This window comes from Syngnathus floridae, chromosome 6 (genome assembly GCF_059516105.1).
Source record: "Syngnathus floridae isolate MCC-2025c chromosome 6, RoL_Sflo_1.0, whole genome shotgun sequence".
NCBI classification, from domain to species: domain Eukaryota; kingdom Metazoa; phylum Chordata; class Actinopteri; order Syngnathiformes; family Syngnathidae; genus Syngnathus; species Syngnathus floridae.
Window position 1 is genome coordinate 5,770,060 of NC_142418.1, and position 24,325 is coordinate 5,794,384.

The window sequence follows — 24,325 nt, forward strand, 5'->3', positions numbered from 1 at the left end:
CACACACACACACACACACACACACACACCGCGGTAAAAAAAAAAAGTAATTCACAGTAGTGACATTTATTAATTGAAACATGAAAACGTTAGTAAATACAAGCAATTCGTATTTTGAAAATCCAAACCGGACTTGGTCATTACTTTATATGAAGCTTGACGTTGTTTATTGTCTGTAATGTCGCTATCAGCCAAGCGAGGCGCTGTTGTAGGTAATAGTTCCAATGACGAACAGACAAACAGGCAGGGTGAGATATTAAATCAAATCACTTGCACCTAGCATGAGCTCCAATTTGAGGTCCTCAAATGTTTAGAATGGTAAGGTTTAAAACAAAAAAACGGGGAGTCCACATATTTATACACAATATTTTTCTCTCTACACTCTCTCTACCTCGATTCTTGAAATATGAGGCACAGTTAAAACAATAATAGGGCCAATAACCACATAAGATCACCTGAAAGAAAACAGAAACATGGACCACGTCTATAAATCTGCTTAAATGACTCTTATTTTTTGCACTTTAAAAAATGCATATTAAAAGTTAATATAAGAAAACAATGAATTAAACATATACAGTGTAAAGAAGTTATTGGGGAAACATTTTGGTGCAAACTCAGAATGAAGTCAGTAAGTCATAAAAACAAGCCCTAAATACACGACTTATTTTATAGTGCCATCTGTTGATGGACGAGGGTAGTGTTACTCCACTGCGCATCACATGAAACTGGGGGTGGTATGGGGGTGGGGGGTTGATCATTTCGAAGTTGAAAAAACATGTCAGAATATATAATGATTAGTTTCCTTCCCTTTGCTACGCTGAGTCCAAATTTTAGTTGTTTGTGTTGTGTGCAGGTCAGACATCTGCTTTGATGATCAGTCATGGATGATGAACCTGGATGATGGCGAAACTTGCAAACATGTTGACGCTGCATTGGGTGACAAAAACAGGCCCTACCGGGCTAATACACATATGATAATAATAATAATAATAATAATAATAATAATAATAATAATAATAATTATTATTATTATTATTATTATTATTATTATTATTATATGTGTATTAGCCCTAATTTTTATTATTATTATTATTATGAAAACCTGATGTGCTACAAAAATCAGAGAAACAAGAAATTTCTAGGGGGTTGAAAATGTTTCATCTTTATCATTAAAATAATAATAATGACACTTTATTACATACTTTTCTTCCATTGCTGTAAAAAACGTTTCCATATTTCTGTGTTAGGAAAAATCATGTGGTGTGTGGCATTTTGAATCCATGTATAACCAAATGTGGTTCCTATCCCCAAAGAGCTAACTCAAGAATTGGCACACTCAGTAAGAAACCTGACTTTTCTTGTGATGTTATTATGGAACTTTGGGCCTCCTGGACCTTTGCCTTCTAGTCCCACATTTCAGAAGAAAGAGTCTTTTGATGATCCCCAACATTCCTGTGATCTCCAAACGCCTGCACATTACAAAAGCGACATTGTTAGCATGCACAGTAGCACCCACATGTCTGAAATATGTTGTGCATGTGTGCGATCCTTTGTCACGGAGGCGTGTTTTAGGTGCACCGTAAAGCGATCAAGGGGTGATTTAACACTGGATTTCTGGGGTGCATTCAAAAAGTCCAAACCTCTCACTTCAGTGAGCATATTAAAAAAATATATTTGATGCAGAACCTTATCATGTGGCAACCATGGGGCCAAATATTCTCTATATAAGTGATGGAACACTTCCTGTGTGAGCTCTGGATTTGATATATTTTTCCTCCTTCGTCTGAAATGGCCAGACTTGGATCAGTCTGATTTTCACAAGGTGTCACACTGGTTTGTCCAACCTTGTTGACTTGTGAAGAACACCGGAGGTGTGAAACCATGACACTTCTTCTGAATCTCAAGAAAATGTGTTTTCCCCCCTCCTCCTCGTTTGGTCATTGTTTTCTCACTCTATTTTTTGACCTTGCGTCGTCGGCTATTCTGGACTGATTTATGTTTCTGTCAATCTCCTGTCACTTCCCATTTAGGTCGAAAGGTCGCATCTCAGTGGTCCTTGCCCTTGCTCTTTCCTCCAAATGAGAAGATTTACGCAACACTTGGCCTAACGGGGCCACCATGTTTGCGACGGTATCATGGCAACGTCTGGCCGTATCTCTTGAGTGCAGCTTGTTCGCCACTCAGACGGCATAGATAGACATTGGCGGGAATCGTGTTCATTGCAATTAGGACTTTATGTGAAATTTGTCATCAAATTAGTATGCAAGCTACAGTATTGTGGTAATAATATTTTTTTCCCCCATTACAAAATTTCCACTTGGCCTCATTTGTGACAATGCTGGAACCTTTCTCAGCTTTATCGTATCCTAGCATATAATGTACATTGTTTATAAATATAATTACATTTAGGGATCTGGAGAAAATACAATTCTGAGAGATCACATAAGAGTGTGTTTCCTGGCGTGCTCGCTGGATATCCAACAGGTCACACGATAGACTGTCAACAACTTAAAGCCACCAGTCTTCCGGTTATAGGTGCGCCGCAGAATGTGGGCCAGTGAGGTCACGGCGGCGCAGAGGTGGATGAGTCTAGCTCGCACGTGCGCTCCCATGGCTGCTCCAATCCTCTTACAACCCCCACTTCTTAAAGCACTCAGGCCAGACAGCGAGATCAGCTCACCGCATTCACGTCTTATCCCAAAGACACTGCAGATCCCCGGCACAGAGTCACGCCAGCAGGTATCAAACAAACAGCACTTTGCCTACAACAGGCCTACACAGTTTTCTGCACTAATATTCAAATCCTGAATATTCTAATATTTGAAAGGTAGTTTTGCAAGATTTTATCATTTGGACCGTGCGCCTCTCCTGTGCTGAATAGAAAGGAGGTGAAATGAGTGGATCCACTTTCACTGACCAGAGAGTAAGTTTGCTGTGTTCACTCCCACGACGGCGCAGCTGGGCCTATCAAAATAGAAAAAGAAAGAAAACTCACTCCACAATTACTTTGTACTTTGCGCTAGACTTCTACCGAACATAAAAATAAGGCAAAACTACCAAATGTTTTATAACCAAGGAGGATGGGCTTCTCGACCAGGAACTGTCAGATGCTCAGGGTGTTGTGAGCTGGCGTGCTACCAAAATTCTTGCTTCTTCTCACGCAATGAACAAAGCAAAAGCCACAGGAGCCCTTTCTCGACATGCTGGTTTTTGACTGGAATCAGTCCTGAGATTTTTCTGACACACCTTGTTGGTTTATCAGATGTAGAAATATGGGAGTCCCTTCAGTTGATGTCACTCCCGCAAGCACGCCATGCCGCCCTGATCATTATTCTTGGCTTTCCACGGAAGGGCGGATGGGAAATTGTGATGTCATCAACCTTGGCGCGGCGGGACGCTGGAGCATGCGGAGCCTCAGGGTGCCACGTTCGGTGCCCGTGCTTTGGTGCCCTGTAGATGTTGAAATCGACGGTGCGGTGCTGCCCGCCTGCGCTGCACCTGGGTCCCAGCATGCTGATTGATCAGTCTGGTCATGTGGAATGTCACCATCTGCTCCCCCAGTCCCACTCACCCCTTCTTGTGCGAATGCCAATCACTGGCAGGAAGATACTTATTTAAGCCATGTCAAATCAGGCGCATGACGAAGAGCGCCGTGCCAACCGCACTTGTGCACAATATCTAACCCCCCCCCAAAAAAAAAAAAACGGTTCATTTTTTAATTCCTTTTTCAATTGCGCATCTGTGAATTTGCTCGAGAGGTCAAATTAAAAAATCTGGGATTGTAAAGATTGTGTGGAATTTGCTTTTATCTCTTTTCTTTAGTAAACGGTTTTAGTTAAATGTTGGGCATGGCGCCATCTTTTTTTTACCCCCCCAGTCCTCTCAGATGCTCATTTTTTCGGCCTCATAATGGTCAGCGACATATCAAGGGGCCATCAGGAGTGACATTCTTCAGTGTAGAGCGTTATAACCAATGACATTTCAGCCATGGGAAAATAAAGATATGCAAATTTGAACTCATTAACATTTGCATTACTTGTTTGAATAATCGCACCCCTGACAAGACTGCAATTAGCTAAGATTGATGCAAAGTTCAGGGTTAGGCGACTGTATATATTTGCTCTTGGATCATTTATCCACTGGGGTTTGTGCATGTGTGTGTCTACTATCTAAGATGGGAAAACTGATCTGTCAGTGGAAAAGGTTATTTGGCCGCTGCTGCTGTTCTTGGCTCATTGATGAGGAAGAAAATGTGAAGCTTTATTTCCAACGAAGTTCGGTTTTGAACAACAAAATAAAATCCAAGTACTCCTTCGCAATTAACTGCAGTGATGAAGATGGAGCGGTTGACCTGCTAACCCAGTTAACACTAGCGTGAAGAGTCAGGATTAGATTTTGTGGTTTGCACAGCTCACCTCCTGATGAGATTGAGATCAACGCAGCGCGGTTTGAGTCCAGTCAACAGTGCTGGCAAACAAAGTGCTCTTTCATTTTACCCGAAAGGTCAGTCAAGGCATGCATCAATAAAATATTAAAGACAGCAAGTGCCTTGCAAGTGACCATTTAAGATTTAATTAAATTTCCTTAATTGCAAAAAATACGATAAATTAGCTGATTGTTATTTGTTGTGTATTATTTTAATGGAAAGCTAAAATGACTTTTTTTTTTTTAATACCACAATTGTCATAATTACTGTCTTTCGTTAGCCTAATGGCATAAATGCCCAAGCCATTTTGAATTGACCATATCACAATATCAAGTTAAAAACACCTGGACAAATCTCAAATAAAATCAAACTATGCCCCCTTTGATTCTGCATGAAGGCTAAACAATTACGTACATTATATATGTTAATGTTGGATCAATTTGAGATGATTAAATTTACTATTTAGCCAACAAAATACATCAACAAAACCACTGAACAAGAATATTTAAGTAGAATTTGTTTCATGTTATACCACTTCAAATGTCATCTTATATCTCGGAAAATCAAATTTGACACTAAATAAATCACAGATACACATGAGAACAAACAAATTCTACATATTCTTATGACCATTGTATTTACTATTTTATTGTGTTTTGTTGCTTTCTATTGTACTTCAAAATGGTTGTTGCATAAGGGTATGTTTGTATAAAACTTATTTTTATTAGAGCAAGGCATCAGACTTGAGGTTTAACCTCCTTGCGGAAGTTTGCGTGTTCAAGTGCCACCCATTTGCTGTTCAGCTCGACAGCGTGAACGACTTTTAGCCCAGCCGCCACACACGTGCCTGCAATCCTGAATCTATTTGTAAATGTGGGTCAGACAAGGCTGTGTTATCCCCCATTTACCTGTCTAAAATGGGCTAATCTTTGTGTTGTCATCGCTACTCTCTGCTCTTAGGGCAGCTTCGATTTTACACAAACTCTTTCCCACTTGTCGAGATGGGAATCGCAGCGTAATTATTTTCTTAACAATGTACTAATAATTTAGCACAATGTACTTTCATAACATTATTATGGAAATTCTGAACAGGTTTTCTGTGCTCCGAAACATTTTGCAGGTAGGATATGAAAGAAATAAACATGTGACAAAAATCAAGATCCAGTGAATAAGTAAATTCCTGCCAGGAAAATTGTATAAAAAGAAAAACTACAATGTTTATCTCTAAGGTACCCAAAAACCCTCTTAGAAAAATTAGTCCATTAATTTCAATTCCTCATTATGACAATGTATTTTTGTATAATTATCACAAGGAACAATTTAGTGTACATCTATTTTATTTCAATCCACACATGCACACCTAAGCTAAAATTAAGATGTGCAATGGAAGTCTACAGAACAAAAAATGGGGGGATGCTGATCATAGTCCTGACCATGCATCAGCTAAAGTCATGAAATCCTCTCTTGGCCACCCCTTTCTACTGCCTGTAATGGTCCAGCCCTAATTTGTATACGTCGTCTGTGGGAAGCTGCACAAGCAGCAGGGGTAGATTAGGAGAGAGAAGTGCAAGAGGACTATATCCACATGAGTAGAGACACCGAGTGACTGACGGAACTGACACATTGTGGACTGTACTGTGAAGCGCAGCAGAGTTATGTACTGTGCTCATCCTGTCTCAAGCGCAGGCGGCAACTCACTCATGTATTGCTACAACATGAAGCCCGTGAGTACAATTTTCCCATGTGCATCTTTATCTCAGAAGAGTCACTTTGGTGGATGTGTGATGCTGATGTCATTGAATGCACCGTTGGCTTTATTTACTGGAAGAGCTTTGCTTGTTGCAACGGTGGGAGAACAATTGTGGTCTGCAACTGGTGTGATGGCATTATTATGGCTCACAAGTCACGCATGTATAAGTTAGTTGTGCGTCTGTGCATAATGATTAGATAGATAGATAGATAGATAGATAGATAGATAGATAGATAGATAGATAGATAGATAGATAGATAGATAGATAGATAGATAGATAGATAGATAGATAGATAGATAGATAGATAGATAGATAGATAGATAGATAGATAGATAGATAGATAGATAGATAGATAGATAGATAGATAGATAGATAGTGTAAAACTGACTTTTGTGGTGGGCCACATCATTTGCATTGTTTCCTTTGGAGGACCATTATGACTGTCAATGCCTTATTTTATATACAGTAAAGGCTACACAACAAACTGATGAATAACTACTTTTGAAATCAGAGACTAGTAAAAAAAATTCAAATATTAAAAAAAAAAAAATGGACGGAAATAAAAATTGCTAGTAATTTCTCACATTTTCAAAAGCAAAGACAATTTGTAATTTTATGAATGATACATGAAGTCGATGCACTATTTGTCCTCGTGGGCCTCATAAAATGATGTGGTGGGCCGGATCTGGCCCCTGGCCCTTGGGTTTGACACCCTATGCTTATAGACTATGGGTGTATTGTTTTCTATTGTGACTGAGTGGTGTACTGTGTCTCTTGTTTATTTCTCTACGGACGTGCATCTCAGCTTCAAGTGCTCAATCTGCACTTCTGAATCTGGAATTGAGCACCACCACCACCACCACGTTTGCCAATATCACAGCACACTTGTGGCGTTTGCATGTTGACAAAGTTGTGTTTGAATGTGCTGGCAACGCTCCTGCTTCCTGTTAGCTAAGGCAAGCAGCCTGGCAGCAGCAAGCAGCATCTTGACATGAAGCAGATTGCTCGCTATTTCTATTTGATTTCGTCCGTCTCTCCATCGCTTCAGCCATTATCAAAGGCAGCTTTGATCTCGCTGAGACTAACCATATCCAGACATCATGGATCACAGAGGCAGAAAATTGGTTGCATGTGCTTGCTTGAGGAGCGCAGCGCTGGCTCCCAAATGCAAGTTGATATTACTCTCATTTAACGTGATAATGTGATACCATAGCAAAACCTTGGCGTGCACTACTTTGTTGTTTACTAGTTTCCATTTTGTTTAACCTTGTACGGAGCACTTGATTTGAAATAGTTGGAAATTAAAAACGTAACCTGAAATGTACCAGTTTTTGATTTTTTCTCCTTTAAGAAATTTTAAAAATCCTAATTTTGTACTGCATGTCATTACTATCATAATGACATAACAAATATCAATACCAATAGGTTGAAATATAATAATTTTTAACGGGGTTCCACTGTCCTATAGTGAGGTTAAAATTAAAATGACCAAATATTATCAGTTTATTAACATACAATAAGTGTTAGTCAATTTTGAACTGAAAATCCAACAAATTTGCCCAAAATAGAGAATCCAGTTCAGTTGCTTCGATTCAACGTTTGCGCATTACCACGACCTGAATGACAGAGAATCTACACACACAAAAATAAATGAATACATTTAAATTTGTATTGACATTTGAGACAATAAGTTTAACATTACTTAAGGAGCTATGCTATTAAGCTAACAATATGGTCACCTCATATCGAGCTAAGATAAAATAGACTTTTTCAAAACATATGTTGACTATACTTTCATACGAATCCTTTCCTACTTAAGTCCTTTAATTGGTGCAGAAAAAAAGGAGTCTCTTATCATTTGTGATGCCATGATTGATGGTTTCTAAATCAATGCTACGCTAAAAGAGGATGCCATGGTGACGGGCCTCCTCTCCTGCGGGGGCCAAAGGAGGCGTGCTGGGGCGGGGGTGTGACCATTATTAACGGGTCGCCTGCTATGCTGATGGTAAGGAGGACAATTGGCTTTATCCTTGGCCATATGCTGCCCGTGGCGGCTCAGACGGGCCCAGTGTCGGCAGGGGCTCCTCTGTTTGGCCTGGCCCGCAATCACCATGGGACTCATGCCAACCAGGGTCACGGCTCTTGTGTGTGCAAATGCGTGTGCTCGGACGAGCGCGCTCAAGAGAGTCTTTAATAGCCTGCTTTACAGGACTTGTCGTCCGGGTAACTGACACCCTATTGATGCTGCGCAGGGAGTTTTATTTTCATTTCCTGGACCACATCAAAGCGCTGGAGGGAGGTGCAGGTGCAGCCCAGACTTCTCGTGTGTGTAGTCAAAACGTAACACAAGTGGAAGCTCGGATGAATTCCGCTTTGCAATTAATTTTTCCTTGGATGAAAAAAAGGTTCAGCAAGGTCAGAGCACTTGTTATGGTTTTCTCGTTGAGGCCTGTAACTCAGTTTCATTAAGAAGGGAATTGTATCTCAGCCCTCTGAAGCCAGGAGAACCGATCACGATTAGGGCAGGGATTTCTCATGCTGAATGGTTCCTAAATCCGGATGAGGAGGTGCACGGATCTGCGGCTTATGGATTATCGCAACTGCTCTAAGTGTGCTGCTTTGTTTTGAATGTACTACTCCCATCGTAGTATCCACGCGGACGTGTGGCAGTTTGCATTTCCCAATGTGATCACATTGTCCCTTTGTTTTGTTTTTTAGATTTATGGGCAGTCTCCCGGGAGTGATGACTTCAGCCAGAACTCATCTTTACATCCGTCCAACAAGGTCTCCAATAATGTGTTTGCCAGCACTTTTTTTGGTAAGGACATTGATGACAACTGTGGATCTATTCTAACACTCAGCTCATTTGAGTTGGCCAAATATTAAAAAATAAATAAATAAATAAATAAATAAATATAGTAAGCCAAAGAAATTTAGATCACCAAATCCTTGCTTTTAAGTAGAGCAAAAACACAAACACAGACTTTATGAAGTGGATTTATTCTTATGTCATTAAAACATTTCACATCTCTGATATGTTGTTTAAAACTTGTACTTATTTAGGATTGTGGGTTTTTTTATTACTACAGTGATGCCCTGAGATCAGTATCCACAATTTACTGCTTTCAAATTATTATTGATTTTTTTTTCTTCCAAATACGCTAAATCACCTAAACACTGACTGATGTCATTCAGCCTACGCTGCTGATTACAAAGTTAATTAAGTTTGGAAAAAAACAGTCTGTGAAAGTGGTAAATAACGCTTAATTAATGTGACACCCATGCAGGCTGCGTCTGCTTGAGATGCTACTCTAGTGCTACATGTAACATATTGTCATTCATTTTAGAGGGCACAAGCAATTTGCCCGACATCTGGAGTGCCGTAAATGGGCTGAACCAGCATGGCTATGAAGGTGCACTGGGAGCAAACAGCAACCACCAAACGCAAGCGGGGAACTACAGCAGTCTGCAGCCGCATGGACACCTGGTGAGATTTACATCCAGATTGTCACGTATCGTTTTTCTTTTTTCTTTTAACAACCCAGGACTTCATGTGTTTTTTAATGTTTTTTAGGACTATTCTCCACACTCAGCAATTGCAGCAGACATGAACAGAGCTCTCCCTCCCATGTCCAGTTTTCATCGCAACAATGTATCATCGCACACCCCGTCGATCAACACAACAGACAATTCCACCGGTGAGGCAATGAAGTCATTGAAGCTAGTAGTGCCCAAGGTCCTCTTTCTAGGTTGCACAAAAAAAAGTGAAAGGAAAAAAATAAGGGGTGCTAAAGATAAAAGATGTGATTTTTTTTTTTTTTCATTTCTGGTACTAGGTTAATTATTTTGTTCTATGTTAATAGAAATGAAGCCATTAAGAGGCTAATTTGTTTGTTTGTTTTTTTTTAAAAAGAAAAAAAAGAAACGTGATGTCATTTCATCACAAACCCAGATGTCACGAATATACTTCTGGTTAAAACCCCACAAAACTTAAAAAAAAAATAATACAATTGTTTGGTTATTCTTTCATTAATTCTGATTATTTGTCAGTCTCAGGAAACCACACAAATGTGTCAGGAGGGTCACAGACGGGCGATACATTGGGCAAAGCTCTGGCATCTGTAAGTATAGAGCACCATACTCCCATTGCATCAATTCATTTGTTCTCCGTTACAATCAAACATTCAAAACAAGACTATAAAACTAAAGCGAGGGCCCCGGGGGTGCAATGCAAAGAGGAAATAGTCAGTCTTTCCTGGCAGTCGCAGGCGAGTGCATATCAGCAAAGGGCTACTACTCTCAGACTTTTTATTAGCTGCTGACTAGTAATATGAGCACAATTGATGAGTTAGTTTGGGTTATGAGGCTGCTTTAACAGCAGCCGGTGCACAAATGACAAGTGCTTTTAAAATGATCCATGCCCCCATCCCACTCCTCCTCCTCTTCATTTTCTCTCCCTCCATGTCTGCTGCCAGATTTATTCCCCCGATCACACCAGCAGCAGTTTCCCTTCCAGCTCGTCCACGCCTGTGAGGTCCCCGTCGCCTCTGCCAAACGCCAGCGAACCTGCAGGTTAACTGTCGAGCGGCTTAAATCTGCTACCCTCAGCGGAACACTGATTATTTGGAGTGCCAAGCTTTCTAGTTTGTGTTTGTTTATTTTATTTTCTCTTTGTTTTGCATGTAACTAGGAACCAATATGTGGCCGCGCAGCTCAGTACAGACTCCTGGGTCGCCACATTATGAGTCCTCACTTATATCCATGGTAAGAGATGATTATATAGTTGAGTCAATATCACCATAAAGTGCCTTTGAGAGTCCCCCGTTGCACCAGAAAAAATCAGACATTTTCTATTTAACTCCATTTTCATGGCACATTACACATACTGCAGTTAGCCAAGCAGTGTGTGTGTCATATTCTTATCCAAAGCACTTCCGTCATTTTTTTCGGTGTACTCACGGACCAGTTGAGTTTCCTATTGTCTTCTTTCGCTTTGGTTAATTCCTGTCCATAATCGCCCCGCGCTTCTCGATGTGCGTGTATCTACCACGGGCGCTTGCGTGCACGTCATCGTTGGCGTTCGTCGCGGTTTTCCGACCAAAATTCAACGGACATTCTGAGTGCCATACAACACATAAGAAGGTTCACATAAGACGGCAAATTCACTTGATCAAACGGACAACGTCAAAAACACTGCTGTGCCCGTGCACTTCCGGGGCGTCTTATATTCGAAATGACCATACTAACCAATCAAATTAGCGTACTGCAATTATAACTAATCAACTAATTATACAAATTACAACTAGTCTAAAGCGTTACTAAACATTCGTCTGACTTATTAAACCCCCAAAATATTCATCAAAACTACTTTCTAATAATTCAACCATTCAACTGGCCTGACCCAAATAAATAATGATAGCTAGCATCTTAGCATCTGCCAGCACAGTCATTTATACTTTTTAAAATATGTAATATAACTTTTTATCGTACAGATTTTATCAGCAGAGTGAGAGAGAGAGAGAGAGAGAGAGAGAGAGAGAGAGAGAGAGAGAGAGAGAGAGAGAGAGAGAGAGAGATTTTAATCCACCAGTATGCCATGTTACTTTTTTTAGCTCAGTTACACCAGGATTAAACAAATATTTTTCCACCTACAAGTCTCAGGTAGAGGACAGACTGGACAGATTGGATGATGTGATCCACGTTCTGAGAAACCACGCCGTGGGTCCCATGCCCAGCCTGCCTGCTGACATCCACAGCCTGCTGAACCAGAACCTCCAGGGCCGACCGAACCCCGCCAGCACGCTGCCACTCACGTGCCACACCCCAACTATGGTAGACTTTGAAGCATTTAAGCACGGTGCTGCACGTATGCAAATGTCATCTTGTGTTTGTGCGCGCTCTTTGGCTTGTGGACTTTTCCACGATGTTATCGGCAAAATAGGAAACAGAACACAATGGGCCAGAGACACGTCACCTTTGTGTAGGAAGTGTACTGAATGTGCGAGGTGATGGGGTTTTGCCTCAGATACGGCATGTTTTTGCCGAGTGGGCGGATTTGGGCCTAGCTGGAGGGAAAGTATATTCTAATCCCCTGGGGGAGAGCGATATTACATTTCATACTTTGGATGTGTCGATTAGGAGTGAATCATGGCTGGTGTAATATAAAGTGTATAGCAGTTTTAAGGGGAGGATTAAGATCTGCTCTGTATGAAAAATGATCCACTCAGGAGGACATTGGGTACAAAGAAGCAGATGTTGGTTTTGTGCCTGGTCCAGAAGAGTTACAAGCGCTATACTGTATCACAATTTATGATTATTATTGAAAAGATTCTCACATGGTGTACTAGCTAAAACACATACTGTAAATATCGGCCATATCTCATCAACTTTTTTGTGTGCCGCAAAGGTTGAAGCTGTTACCATGAATAACAACCACTCAGCCTTCCAGGGCCGCACACAGAACGGACATCCGTACCCTGCTAGACAGGGGACCACGCTGGAGTCCATGCCAAGAGGATGTCGAGGTGACTCAATGGCTAATTTTTAACCTTGATGGTGATCATCTGCCAAATTGATGTCACAGTATGTAACATTCCCTCTTCCCTTGCAGGGAGTTTGGGAATCCCAGGAAATGTGGAACTGAAGATGGAAAGGAGCGAGAGAGAAGATATGATGCACACCAGTCACAGCTCTGACAGTCAAAGGTCAGATGAGGAAAGCGAACTCAAATCGCATGGAGACAACAGCACGCGGGACAGGTAGACCACGTTTCCAGTTTTATATACTTTGAGTCACCTAGTCTGACCTGACAGCACATACTGGATGAAATTTGATTGGATAACAACATATATGAATGCAAATTAGGAGACTAAACTATTGGAAATAAATTGATATTTTAGATGGAACAAAAATAGAGAACTGTTCTTCTTAGTGGACACCAGAGGGTAGTAAAATCCACATCAAATCGATTCAACATTCATTCTCCTCTCCCATCTCGTCCAATGCTAAAGTATCCACGAGGACGAAGATCTGAGTCCAGAACAGAAGGCCGAGCGTGAGCGTGAGAGGAGGATGGCCAACAACGCTCGGGAGCGTCTGCGCGTCCGTGACATCAACGAGGCCTTCAAGGAGCTAGGTCACATGTGTCAACTGCATCTGAAGAGTGAGAAGCCGCAGACAAAGCTGCTGGTGCTGCACCAGGCTGTGGCCGTCATTCTCAGCCTGGAACAACAAGTCAGAGGTGAGCGCCGTACGCAGATGATCTTACAAAAAAAAAAAACGCTTGTCCTTACACTCAACCAAACCACCGCTTGCCCCTCAGAGAGGAACCTCAACCCGAAAGCGGCGTGTCTGAGAAGGAGAGAGGAAGAGAAGATCTCTGCTGTCATGACAGATGCTCAGTCCATGCATGTCGCATTTCATCCAAGTCTGAGCGACCCTGCAAATCCAATGGGCCATCTCTGAGGATCCCAGCAGTCAACAATTCCCAACAATTTACCAATATGGACTTCCAACATCATCTTCATGAGGATATATTTTTATTAATATCTGGTTGTTGACACAGTGTTGAAGAAGCTCTAAATTGTGTGTGTGGGGGATATATATATATATAGTACACTCAAAAAATGTTAGGGATAATTGAATTGGCTTTCAAGAAGATCCAAAAATGCACTATATCCTATAGATGAGCTTCATTTGACCTTCTGTAAACATTCCAATACACATCACACCAACCATGAATGTAGCATCGGCAAATAATGGGAGACAGAATTATAAAAATACAATTATAGCATTCCACAAAGAAAAAAACTAACGGGAACCCAACTGTAATCATTTTATAGCTCTGTTTCCCAACATTCTTGCTTTCAAAACTGTTGCTGACTGTCTCAGAGAAGGACTCCACAAGGGGACGCAATTTCCGTGTACAAAAGCCACACGATAGAAAACAAATTTCACACACATTTCTGCTGCCATAAGTCAGAATGTGCCACTAACACCAATTGATTGAGTTGTTTAAAAAATACTGAAACATTGAACAGCTGGAAATTTTTAACAAAGGGCAATATATAAACCTTTAACTTGGTTATAGTGCATTTTAGGCTACTCTTGGAATTGTTATAAGTATGAGCACATTTTGAAAAAACTGTTCGATACTTGAGTCTGTGTCTAAAATGAGCATCAGAGACTCTGTAAAGTGTCGATGCAGTTGAACAATCATCCCCACGCTTCTCCAACACACTTCTAACTTTGTGCCTGAAAGTATACTTCAAACAGACAAATGCATTGTAACTTGCAGATGTTTTGTACATTTTTTGGGTATATTTATTATCTTTCCTGGATGGATGAAACGCCGTTGTAGCAAGGTGTCATCTGCACTTTGGCAGACAGTTTGATAGCGTATTTGCCCAAATGGCAGACATGACATTTCGTGCTCAGACAGCAGATTTATTTGTTCCGTGGCTTGTGAGTGTGGAAGTTGCTGTGAGTTTAGTGTGTATGTGTGTGTGTGTGTGTGTGTGTGCGAGTGTGTTTCAGGAGTTGGCCCATTCTGTGAATGAACAGATCTCCAAGAATGTTTTAATTAGCATCCTATCTATTGAAGCTGTTCTTTTATTTGGATGTTTAGCACTGTTAAGAACAACACTGGTGGGCAAAAACAAAACGTTTGTCACTGACATCATTCCTTTTCAGAGCAAGCCAAATGTGTGTGTGTGTGTGTGTGTGTGTGTGTGTGTGTGTGTGTGTGTGTGTGTGTGTGTGCGCGCGCGCGCGTGTGCGCGTGTGTGTATCTGCGCATGTTTAGGACACCCCCCCCCCAAGTTATGTAACTTAACTTTTATACAAATGTCTGTAAATGCTTTTGTCACTCTTGATTTTACAAAGGAAACATTGAGCAGTTTTAGACTCGATTCATGTTTTGAGTAATATGTTTATGCAGAATGGTGTGTTTATTGTTTTTCTGAACAAATCTCAAATAATCATAAAAAATTCTGCTATTATAAAAGGCACAGTATGTGTACAGTTTAAATTAGCCTAATGGCTTGTGTCTGCATACATAGCAATACATGTTTTTCTTGTTCTTGATCTCTTTTTCTCTGTTAATACTTGGAATTTGTGGGGTACTACACTCCCATCAATCACTATTTGTCAAATTGGGTTCTGCAGAACACCAGTTAGTTTTAATTAATGACGACAATTCATCAGTCGAGAGCACCTCAAGTCAGAGCTGTCTTTTAAAGCAGACTAACAAAACTATTAAAAATGTAGGCAACAGTTGTGAAACGTAATATAAAAAAACACAAATACTTGATTGTCAAACTGGAGTTTGTGGAGCCCCGAGACTCAGCAAGCCATCACAAAAAAACAATGCATATAAATCATGTTGTATCAGATTAAAATAAAGTGCATACCTACATTAAAGCACCAGCGACCAATAAAACAAAAATAATACATCCTCTTCCCTTTCCCAGCTTTGGCCCATTTAAATATGAACAAAATACACTGACAGACAAAAAGACTTTTTGATGGGGCTATAGCACCACCTAGTCCCGGTGTAGAGCCATCTGCAACAAGTCCCCGAAGCTCTCCCTTTGTCACGTGACACTGGGATGTCGGACGCCGAGGCGTCAGTGAACGCCTCATTGGGCAGAGGCAGGACAGCGGGACAGTTGGGGGAAGAGGAGGACTTAACTCACTGGATTCACATTCACTCATTTTCACACTCTCAGCGGGTACGTTTACCTTTTTATTACGATTTTACTCCTTTTCATTGCGAAGGTTGAAAGAATGTCAAATAACGGATTCTACTCTTCTTTGGCGTGCATGTGCTGAGTTTAAGGAACCTCGGTAAAGATTTCTTTCTCCTCCATCTATTCAAAGCGGCATACTTTTTTGTGACAGACAGCCTCCCTGTTTTAATGCAGCAACCCTGCCGTTTTTAAAGATATGCAAGGTTGTTGTTTACTGATTTCATCTGTGGAACCCGGTAACAACTGGCTAATGCTAACATTAAAGCTGGAAACCCTCAAAAATATTACAAAGGTTTATATGAATGTGAAGTATTTGCTTTACTGTTAATTCAATGCCCCGCCCCCAGAATAACATTTCTCAACTTTCATTTTTCCTGCCTGATATATGAAATTTCATTAAAAAACACACACATGCTTTTACTTACCTTATGTGGTTAACTAACTTATAAAAGTTTTGAGGGAAAACTACGTTTACGGAATTCTAAAGGAGGACTTTCCCAACCTGACAACTCAAAGGTTTTTACCTCAGAAGTTAAAAAAAAGTAAAAAATTAGAAAGTGTGCATTGCTTTGTATTAAATGTCAAAGCAATGCTTAGATGTCTGACACATCCCTACATTATTAATCAAAAATAGTGACCAACTTTTGAATAAATAATTCACATTTATGGCAATGATGTTGGTCAGTGCAAGAAAGCACGTACGTAAATTGTTTGTGCCAAAACAATTTGCTAGTTTTTACTTACATCTTTAAGCTGAGGGACAATATGATTGGTGAACTCGTATTTCTTTGTTATGACATCCTTATGGCAGATACTCAAAACACATCTGTAAATTGCTTTAAATTTTAATTGAGTATAGCAATGATGACAATGCCTCCATTGTTGACATTTCTATAGACAAATATTGCTCCTTTATTCCATGAAGTGGGTGACGACACCTCGCAGACCTCAGCCAGTTGTAGCCGTCATGTATTGTTGATACAATACAACAGTGTCATTAACACACAGCGTGACTTGTTGGCATTGGACAGAAAAATTAAACAGTATTGTGCCTTCATGTGCAGCTGTGTATATGAGAGAAGAGATCCTTAGCTGGCCCTAAGTCACTTTGTCCTACTCAACTCCAATGTTGTGTAAACATCTACGTACGCCTTCTCATGCTGGATCAGCGTCCAGAAGGGTTACAACACCCTTGGCCTGATACACAAACCATCATTCGGAATGTAAATTTACTGGCTACTGTTTGGAATCTTACTAAGTCAGACCCTGTGTTTTCTCCCCTTAGTTAATCTGTTAATACAGAAGGAGCCACGATGGCCGGCTTAGGTGGCTCCCCAGAAATGAGGATGCAGAAGAGTTACGTTGATCCACACAACTCCAGAGGCGGCCATGACAGCTTGTTTGGAGTTCGAGTGCAGGTACAAGGGATTCAAGGCCAACCCTTTGTGGTTCTGAACAGTTCTAGTGAAGAAAGCCACAGAGACGTATCGGTCATCACCCACCAGAATGGATACAAGCCGGGCATGGTGAGGCGGTCCATGGATGAGACGAGCTTCTCGTCAGATTTTCATTACCAGAAACATCCAGAGATCCTCAGACCGTATGACCCCAGAAGCAACAACCTCAACCATCTTAACCCGTCGCAAACCTTTAATGGAAAAACAGTGGACCGGCCCAAAGCCCGGATTCCGCTTCCAGCGGAGGGTCCGACAGATGACCAGAACACGCCTCCTTCGGACGGAGGCCTTCTCGCAAGGTCGCCAAACTCCGTAGACTCTGAGCCCTTTGCGTCCGTAGGCAAGCTAATCAACCAGTTCAACAGCAGCCAGCGTAGAGGAAGGGGCGGCCCCAGAAATCGTCTGGACCCAGAGGAAACGCGGCGGTCACGTAGCGTGGATAGCGGCCGAGCTTCCGACTCGTCTTCCTCTTCATCCAGCGGGGCGTCGTCTCTGAAGGGGGTCAGCAGCGGCGTGACCTCCGGCGGGGTGTATCCTCCGGGGTCAGCCAGAGCTCGACTACTGGGCGGAGAAGCCAACAAAAGAGACAAGAACAAACCCAGTATGCCGCTTAAAGCTCATCATGAGATGAACACTGCAGCAAAAGTGCTAAAAACAGATGGAGCTGACGAAAGAGATGCTCAGGTAAAGTGATGTCCTCACACACACTTCTCATTTCCAAAGGTTCTATTTGATTATGCTCTCTAACCAGGTCACTCCTGATCTTCTGAAAGGACAGCAGGTGTCAATCGACCCGAATGAAGACGCTGCGAAACAAATGCTCTTCACCTACCTCAAGGAAGGGTGAGTGACTACATAGAGAAGTGGAACACACACAGTCAGTCAGGAATGCAGAGCGTGATCTTGCTTCTACAGATAAAATGACTCATTCCCTTGGAATGTCTTTAAGGTTTATCGCTTATTTTGACACATGTGGCAGGCCAAGTGAAGTTGGGCCAATGTTTCCATCTTTGCTCAGTCAAAGTGTCTATAAAGCACCGTGACATTCTTCTTAGGACGACTGACGAAGTGTCCGTCACCAGGAGGAAAGTCAACCTGCTGCTTGAACGGATCAACAGACTGAAGTGGAAAACGGCTGAGAATGTGGAGGAGGAGGCCAAAGTGAGCAGAGGAGGGAAATACTCACTACTGACTCAACATTTGATCGGAACTTTCTCTTCTGTAGGCTCAGACAGTAGAGGTGAAGCAGCTGCTGGAAAAACGAGAAGCCTTGGAGTCACAAGTGTGCGACCTGAAGCAAAAACTGGAAACCGAGCTAAAGGTTTTGTGCAGTCAATATGTCAAAGTCACTAAAACCTTCATCTTGAGACAGTTGACTTTGTCCCCGCCCAGAATGAAAAAACACTTGCCAAAGCCTGTGAGAAGGCCCGGGTGGAGAAGAAGAAGCTACAGGAAGAGTTGGCCAAGAGTCAGGCTGAGCTCTCGGACCTCAGGAACAAACTGACGGAAATTGAGGCACAACTTAAGTCTACCAAAGACGAGTGAGCACTTCTTTCTTCGTTCACTCAAACAACAACGCGAAGAGAACAAAACAATCCAGCTTGGTGTATTATACAAATAATTTGTTATCTTACTAGAATTTGAACATTTATATAGTAAATAAATCTATTTGATTCATAATTCAATATTTTTATTGTACAGGTGTACCTAATATTTCGACCAGTGAGTTTATAGTGCCAGCGCTGTTTTGTTTCTTGTCGTCGAACCATTGTGATCTCTGTACGTGGTGTGTTCCCCAGGATGACTCAAATGATTGCAGACCGGGAACGTTCTAAGCTCCAGATGAAGGACCTCCAGCATCAGCTCTCTGAGATGCATGACGAATTGGACCAATCCAAGAAAGAAGACATGATCAATGCGGAGAAAGAAGTCCTTTTGAAAGTAAGGCTTCACTCTTCTAATTCTTCTAAGCAGATCATGTGGACACTGCTGATGATGTGTCATGTTCTCAGGATATGGCCCAGCTGCGTGCAGACTTTCAGGAGATGCTGCTGGTGAAGGAGGAGCATGAGGAGCTTCTACAACAGCAGGAGGGGGAGCTCAGAGATTTGAAAGGGGCCATCAAAGATGAAGTGGAGACTCATGATAAATACATTGCTGCGCTGAAAGAAGAATATGAACTAGAGCTTCAACATCTCCTCAGAGATTTGGAGAAGTCTAATGAGGTAAGCCCAAGCCGTTCATTGTGCTTCACACCATCTTGACTTATCATTCCATCTTAGAGCAACGGCGTGCTGGGTCGAGAAAAGATGGAAGCGTTGGAGGAGGGCGGCGCTGCCAAGGAGAAGGTACAAGAGCTGAGTCAGCAAAGAGACCAACTCAAGGGACGAGTGCAGGAGCTGAGCAGCAAGGTAGATCAACTGAGCCTAGCCGTTAAGGAGTTGAGAGTGTCGGAGAGACTGCAGGAGCAACGAGCGAAGCAGCTAGAGGTTGGTCGCCTCCACGGAGAAGATGTCACAGAATTAAATGATATCATGCCAGGTTTTCCTCTTGTTTGTTTGTTCTAAAGAGGGAAAAGCAGCAGTTGGAGGAAACACTGCAGGATGTGAGGAGGAATGAAGAGGAAATGTGTCAGTCCAACCGCTTGCTGCTGACTCGCCTGGAGGAAGTGCAAGTAAAAAAAAAAACAAAGCGCTTTGTGAAAGTATCTTGACATGGATATAAGCGTTACACTCTTGGTTGTTTTAGAGCAAGCTGACCAAACTCAACCACGAGCACAGGGACATGAAAGAGAAGCTCAGGGAGGAGCGCAAACAAACTGAAGAGTTGTGGAAGAGCAAAAGTGAGCTGGAGGATGAGAGAAGGCTGCAGGACAGGACTGTGGAACAACTTCAGAGGAAGGTATGAGCCTCCCCCTGCCTCTTTCTCTGAACCTTATCTTGGGGAGTTTCACCTCTTTGCTTGTAAATCTGCCCGCTCAGATGAATAGTATCATGGAGGACTGCGAGGCCTCCACAGATGTTCTTCAGAGCCAAGTTGACGAGGCCAAAGAGAGGAGTCAGAGGGAGTTGGCCGACCTGCGCAGACAGCTGCAGGAAAAGGGAGCTGAACTGGAGAAATCCCGACTGACGGCCAAAAACCTTCAGGATGAGGTGTGGTCCTTGCTAATCATTTTGCTGACTCATCAGAACATGGGTTCATATGTCAAAGTCACTGATGGACCAGATCAAAGGGACTTTGTGGCTACATTGAGATGCCAATGAAAACTAGCACACATACAACAATAGAAAGTATCACTTCATCGGATTTTTTCTGCTTTCCTCATCTTCATGTTTATTCTGTTCCTCAGTTGCTTCCTCTGGAGGAGGATCTGCGGAGGTGTTACAGGGAGCAGCAAGAGGCCCAGTCCAGGGCCCGGCAGCTGGAACAAAAAGTGGACGAACTGGAGGAGAGGAACGCCACCACAGAGGAGGAGCGCGAGCGGCATGTCAAACTTCTAGAGGTGAACAGCCTGAAATGGCTTTTATGAAGATTTGTTTAAGATTTGCCAAGTTTTACAGTCCCTTCGTGCAAAAAGCTTTTTCAGTTGTAAATTTTAGATCTGGAGTCCGGTAATCAATAATTAGTCCATTAGCATGACATGGATGAATGAGAAACTCCATAGACAAAATGTTCATTTTTGTCACAACTCTCATTTTACTATACATACATGAGCAGACTTTACGTTACACTCAGTCCCATGCCATGGGGTGTTTAGTATCTGCCCTGGCACCACCACTATTTCTCTTTGCCTTGTCCCTGGGAGCGATGAGGGTGTCGAACGGCGCCACCGCAGCGGCATCTCACGGCTCGGCACTGTTTGTCTTGCTGATGACAAAACATTACACAGTGACATCACTGTGTTGACACTACGCGTCGAGTGAGGAAGCCTCGTGTTTACTGGGAAAAGTTCTCCGACCTGTCCGAATGCAAACACTGAAACATTGTACAACCGCTGACACCTTAGGGAGAGGCAATCTTTTCTAATATACATACATTTTCTAACCAGCTGTGGTCTAGCTATACTATAGAAGTGAGCAGCCATTTTGTATCGGCTAACAAAAAGCGATGTAAATAAACCTAACCTTGGTAAAGAATGTGATTGGTTCATTCTGAACACAGCTACATCCCCAGGTGTGTACACTTATGCAACCACGAAACCCTCCAAAAAAAGATTTTTTATGTAATGAGCTAATATCAGCCAATTTCATAAGATATTAAATAACAACAGGCAATAAATTCAAATTCTTAGATTACTAAAATTATTGATTTTCAAAAGGAAACTCATATGTGTATTCTATCATTAAAGAAAATAAGCTCTATCCCAAAATAAAATAATATTTTACCGTTTGTTTTTCCTTCTCAGGGCCGCATTGGTCAGCTAGAGGAAGACGTTAACGATGAGCGCAGCACGGCTGACCGCCTAATGGAGCGATTAGACAAAACCAAAGAGCAGGCAGGTTTACATGACTTTCTATACAAACACTGACTGACCTTTTTTATTTATACAGATTGAGTCAAAGGTCAACCTGCCCATTATAGAATTATTACCTCAAGTTGTGCTTTTACCATAAACAGATGTGCAGGCTGCATTCTCAAATTTCCTCACAGCTGTCCAGAAATATCCTAAAAAATCTGTTTTTGTTTCATCGTGTTCAGTTTATAGCCATGTTGATGTACATCTCCACTCTTCCCATATCATATGTTTCTTATTAACTTATGTCAATCAACATGGGACCCTTTTCTGTGTAACTCTAGCCGTCCCACTGTTAGAAGCAAAGCGCTGAGAACTAATTGACACAAAACACTGTTTTGGGTGCTGCGCAAAGACACAAACTATTGTGTGTGGTGATTCACTTTCCCATCACTGGGCCTCTGGATGTTATTAGAGATGAGAGGCTGCTTAGACTAGACAGCCTTTCCTCTTTTTTAATGAAGTCCATTTAAACTGAAAATGACCTTTTTCATTAGTTTTTTTTTTGTGTCTGCGCATCTAGATAATAATAATAATAGCAATTATAGATTTTATCTATAACCAGCTAGCTACAGCTACATAACAATTCGCTACAATTAGGTAGCGACATGTTTGTCCTCAGACCCTACATTTCTGTCTTTTGCACATTTTGTGTTGCGTTCTTGGACTAGAGAGTACAATTGTGCCAAAGTGTACATTTTGATGGGCAGGCTTGTGTGATGTGTGTGTCAGGTGGATCAAATGAGGAGTGAGTTGATGCAGGAAAGAGCAGTCAGGCAAGACCTGGAGTGTGACAACACGAGTCTGGAAAGACAGGTAAGGTGAACCATCTCATCATTAAAAGAAGAATCTACTGTGTACGTGTCGTCGATCCGAGCTAATGCCACCATTTTCTCTCCATTGAAGTGTTTATTGATTTATTGATATTGGCTCTGACCTGTACTGGAAATAAATTGAAGTTTGCCTTGTTTGTAACATTCCTCTGTTTCATTTCAGATTAAAGACCTAAAGAGTAGAGTGGCTCATTTAGAAGGATCACAAAGGACCAACCAGGATTCTGTCATTTCCAAACTCAACAGCCGCATTCAAGAACTTGAGGAGCGGTTGCAAGGGGAGGAAAGGTAACCATTAACTGACAGTTTAATTTATGACGTAATAATGACTTTGGATGTCAGAAACTTATGACTAACCACATATTAAATCGCAATATTGAAGAAGAAAATGGTATTCGGATTATATTTCAAAATCAAAAATCAGGCCTACTGGTAACTAAAAAAATTTAACGACTATCTCATCCCACAGTGTAAACTATTACAGAGACCATATTTTACATCAAGGTTCTGTGGTAATTTCCCTTGTGGTATCACTTTCTCTACGCTGGCAAGGCTGTGAGCATCATAGTGGGAGGGTGTAAAATTACAGCAAGTTGCATCTGATCTCTTGGCGCATCTCCTCTCAGGGACAACAACAACTTGCAGCAAGCCAACCGCAAGCTGGAGCGCAAGGTGAAGGAGATGAAGATGCAGGCCGACGAGGATCACGCCAACCTGCAGACGCACAGGGACCAGGTAGGAGAGCTCGCGTCACCGCCGTGCGCTCGCTCGCTCGCTCGCCTGCGGCCAGCTGCTATCTGACTTGTTGCAAACGGCGCAGTTGACTCAGAGGCTGAAGACGGCCAAGAGGCAGATGGACGAGGCCGAGGAGGAGATCGAGCGCCTGGAGCACGCCAAGAAGAAGCTGCAGAGAGAACTGGAGGAGCAGCTCGAGACCAACGAGCAGCTTCACGGCCAAATTGACACCATGAGGAAAGACATGAGGTGAATGCTTCACGTCGGATTACACACAAAAGGCAAAGTACTGCTTAACTTTGTTTTGTCTTTTCTTATCCGCATCACCAGACGCAAACGGAAATCGCCTCATATTATTAAAGTGACGGAGGAAGGTGACGGCCTGGATGACACTGCTTCTGATTAACTGGATAAATAACTCGCTCCTTTGGACTTATTTAGGATTTCTTTTCAGCAATTTCAGTAACAACTCCTGTTACCCTGGCATTGTGATAACACTGACCTCTAGTGGCGATATGTCTAACTACATGATGTGGCGAACAAAGCTCCAGTGCACATAATGTGGATTATTGAGACAGCCCAACATTCCATTTACTTTCACTGGGGTTGTCAAACTTGGAACAAACTTAACCCCATCAAAGACATGAAAAAGAAATTGTGAACAAGCCCTTTTCTCAAGTCCATTATAGAAATGTTTCTTTGGATGGTCTTCTGTGTTTCTGTCGCTCCCAACTAACAATTCCATGTACTGCACTGTACTTTTTAAACTGTGTATTGATGTTTATAAACCTCCAGAAACTCCAAACAAATAAAATAAATCTGTGGATTGCCCACATTATGATAATCATGCATATAGTCAGT

General features: G+C 41.9%; 2 protein-coding genes and 2 long non-coding RNA genes across 8 annotated transcripts; 2 read left to right on the plus strand and 2 right to left on the minus strand.

Moving 5' to 3' along the window:
• Positions 1 to 1,065: 1,065 nt before the first annotated feature.
• Positions 1,066 to 12,038, minus strand: LOC148396090 (uncharacterized). 2 transcript variants are annotated; one of them, XR_015858895.1, is made up of 4 exons: positions 11,830 to 12,038; positions 11,137 to 11,293; positions 2,918 to 2,964; positions 1,066 to 1,469 (listed from the first exon to the last, which is right to left on the minus strand). It is a non-coding gene; the product is annotated as an uncharacterized LOC148396090 (long non-coding RNA). The 2 variants fall into 2 exon arrangements; XR_015858894.1 differs by having other exon boundaries at positions 11,141 to 11,293; positions 11,830 to 12,034.
• On the plus strand, positions 5,858 to 15,261 carry LOC148396091 (transcription factor 12-like). Its single transcript, XM_088377650.1, has 12 exons — positions 5,858 to 6,150; positions 8,896 to 8,995; positions 9,525 to 9,664; positions 9,752 to 9,875; positions 10,228 to 10,298; positions 10,653 to 10,749; positions 10,868 to 10,941; positions 11,833 to 12,009; positions 12,584 to 12,701; positions 12,788 to 12,935; positions 13,188 to 13,417; positions 13,499 to 15,261. The coding sequence occupies exons 1-12, from the start codon at positions 6,082 to 6,084 to the stop codon at positions 13,639 to 13,641; spliced, it is 1,491 nt and encodes a 496-aa protein (XP_088233776.1). The 5' UTR covers positions 5,858 to 6,081; the 3' UTR covers positions 13,642 to 15,261.
• Positions 12,801 to 15,776, minus strand: LOC148396092 (uncharacterized). 2 transcript variants are annotated; one of them, XR_015858897.1, is made up of 3 exons: positions 15,588 to 15,776; positions 13,470 to 13,615; positions 12,801 to 13,398 (listed from the first exon to the last, which is right to left on the minus strand). It is a non-coding gene; the product is annotated as an uncharacterized LOC148396092 (long non-coding RNA). The 2 variants fall into 2 exon arrangements; XR_015858896.1 differs by having other exon boundaries at positions 15,592 to 15,774.
• Positions 15,762 to 24,308, plus strand: LOC148396093 (cingulin-like protein 1). 3 transcript variants are annotated; one of them, XM_088377645.1, is made up of 19 exons: positions 15,762 to 15,908; positions 17,212 to 18,067; positions 18,135 to 18,226; positions 18,439 to 18,544; positions 18,609 to 18,704; positions 18,776 to 18,924; positions 19,183 to 19,324; positions 19,396 to 19,608; positions 19,666 to 19,872; positions 19,953 to 20,057; positions 20,132 to 20,284; positions 20,365 to 20,535; positions 20,733 to 20,885; positions 21,789 to 21,878; positions 22,629 to 22,712; positions 22,893 to 23,017; positions 23,356 to 23,464; positions 23,550 to 23,713; positions 23,795 to 24,308. In XM_088377645.1, the coding sequence occupies exons 2-19, from the start codon at positions 17,240 to 17,242 to the stop codon at positions 23,868 to 23,870; spliced, it is 3,063 nt and encodes a 1,020-aa protein (XP_088233771.1). In that variant the 5' UTR covers positions 15,762 to 15,908; positions 17,212 to 17,239; the 3' UTR covers positions 23,871 to 24,308. The 3 variants fall into 3 exon arrangements, with proteins under 3 accessions (XP_088233771.1, XP_088233773.1, XP_088233772.1); XM_088377647.1 differs by having other exon boundaries at positions 18,162 to 18,226; XM_088377646.1 differs by lacking the exon at positions 15,762 to 15,908 and adding an exon at positions 15,920 to 16,023.
• The last annotated feature ends 17 nt before the right edge of the window (positions 24,309 to 24,325 follow it).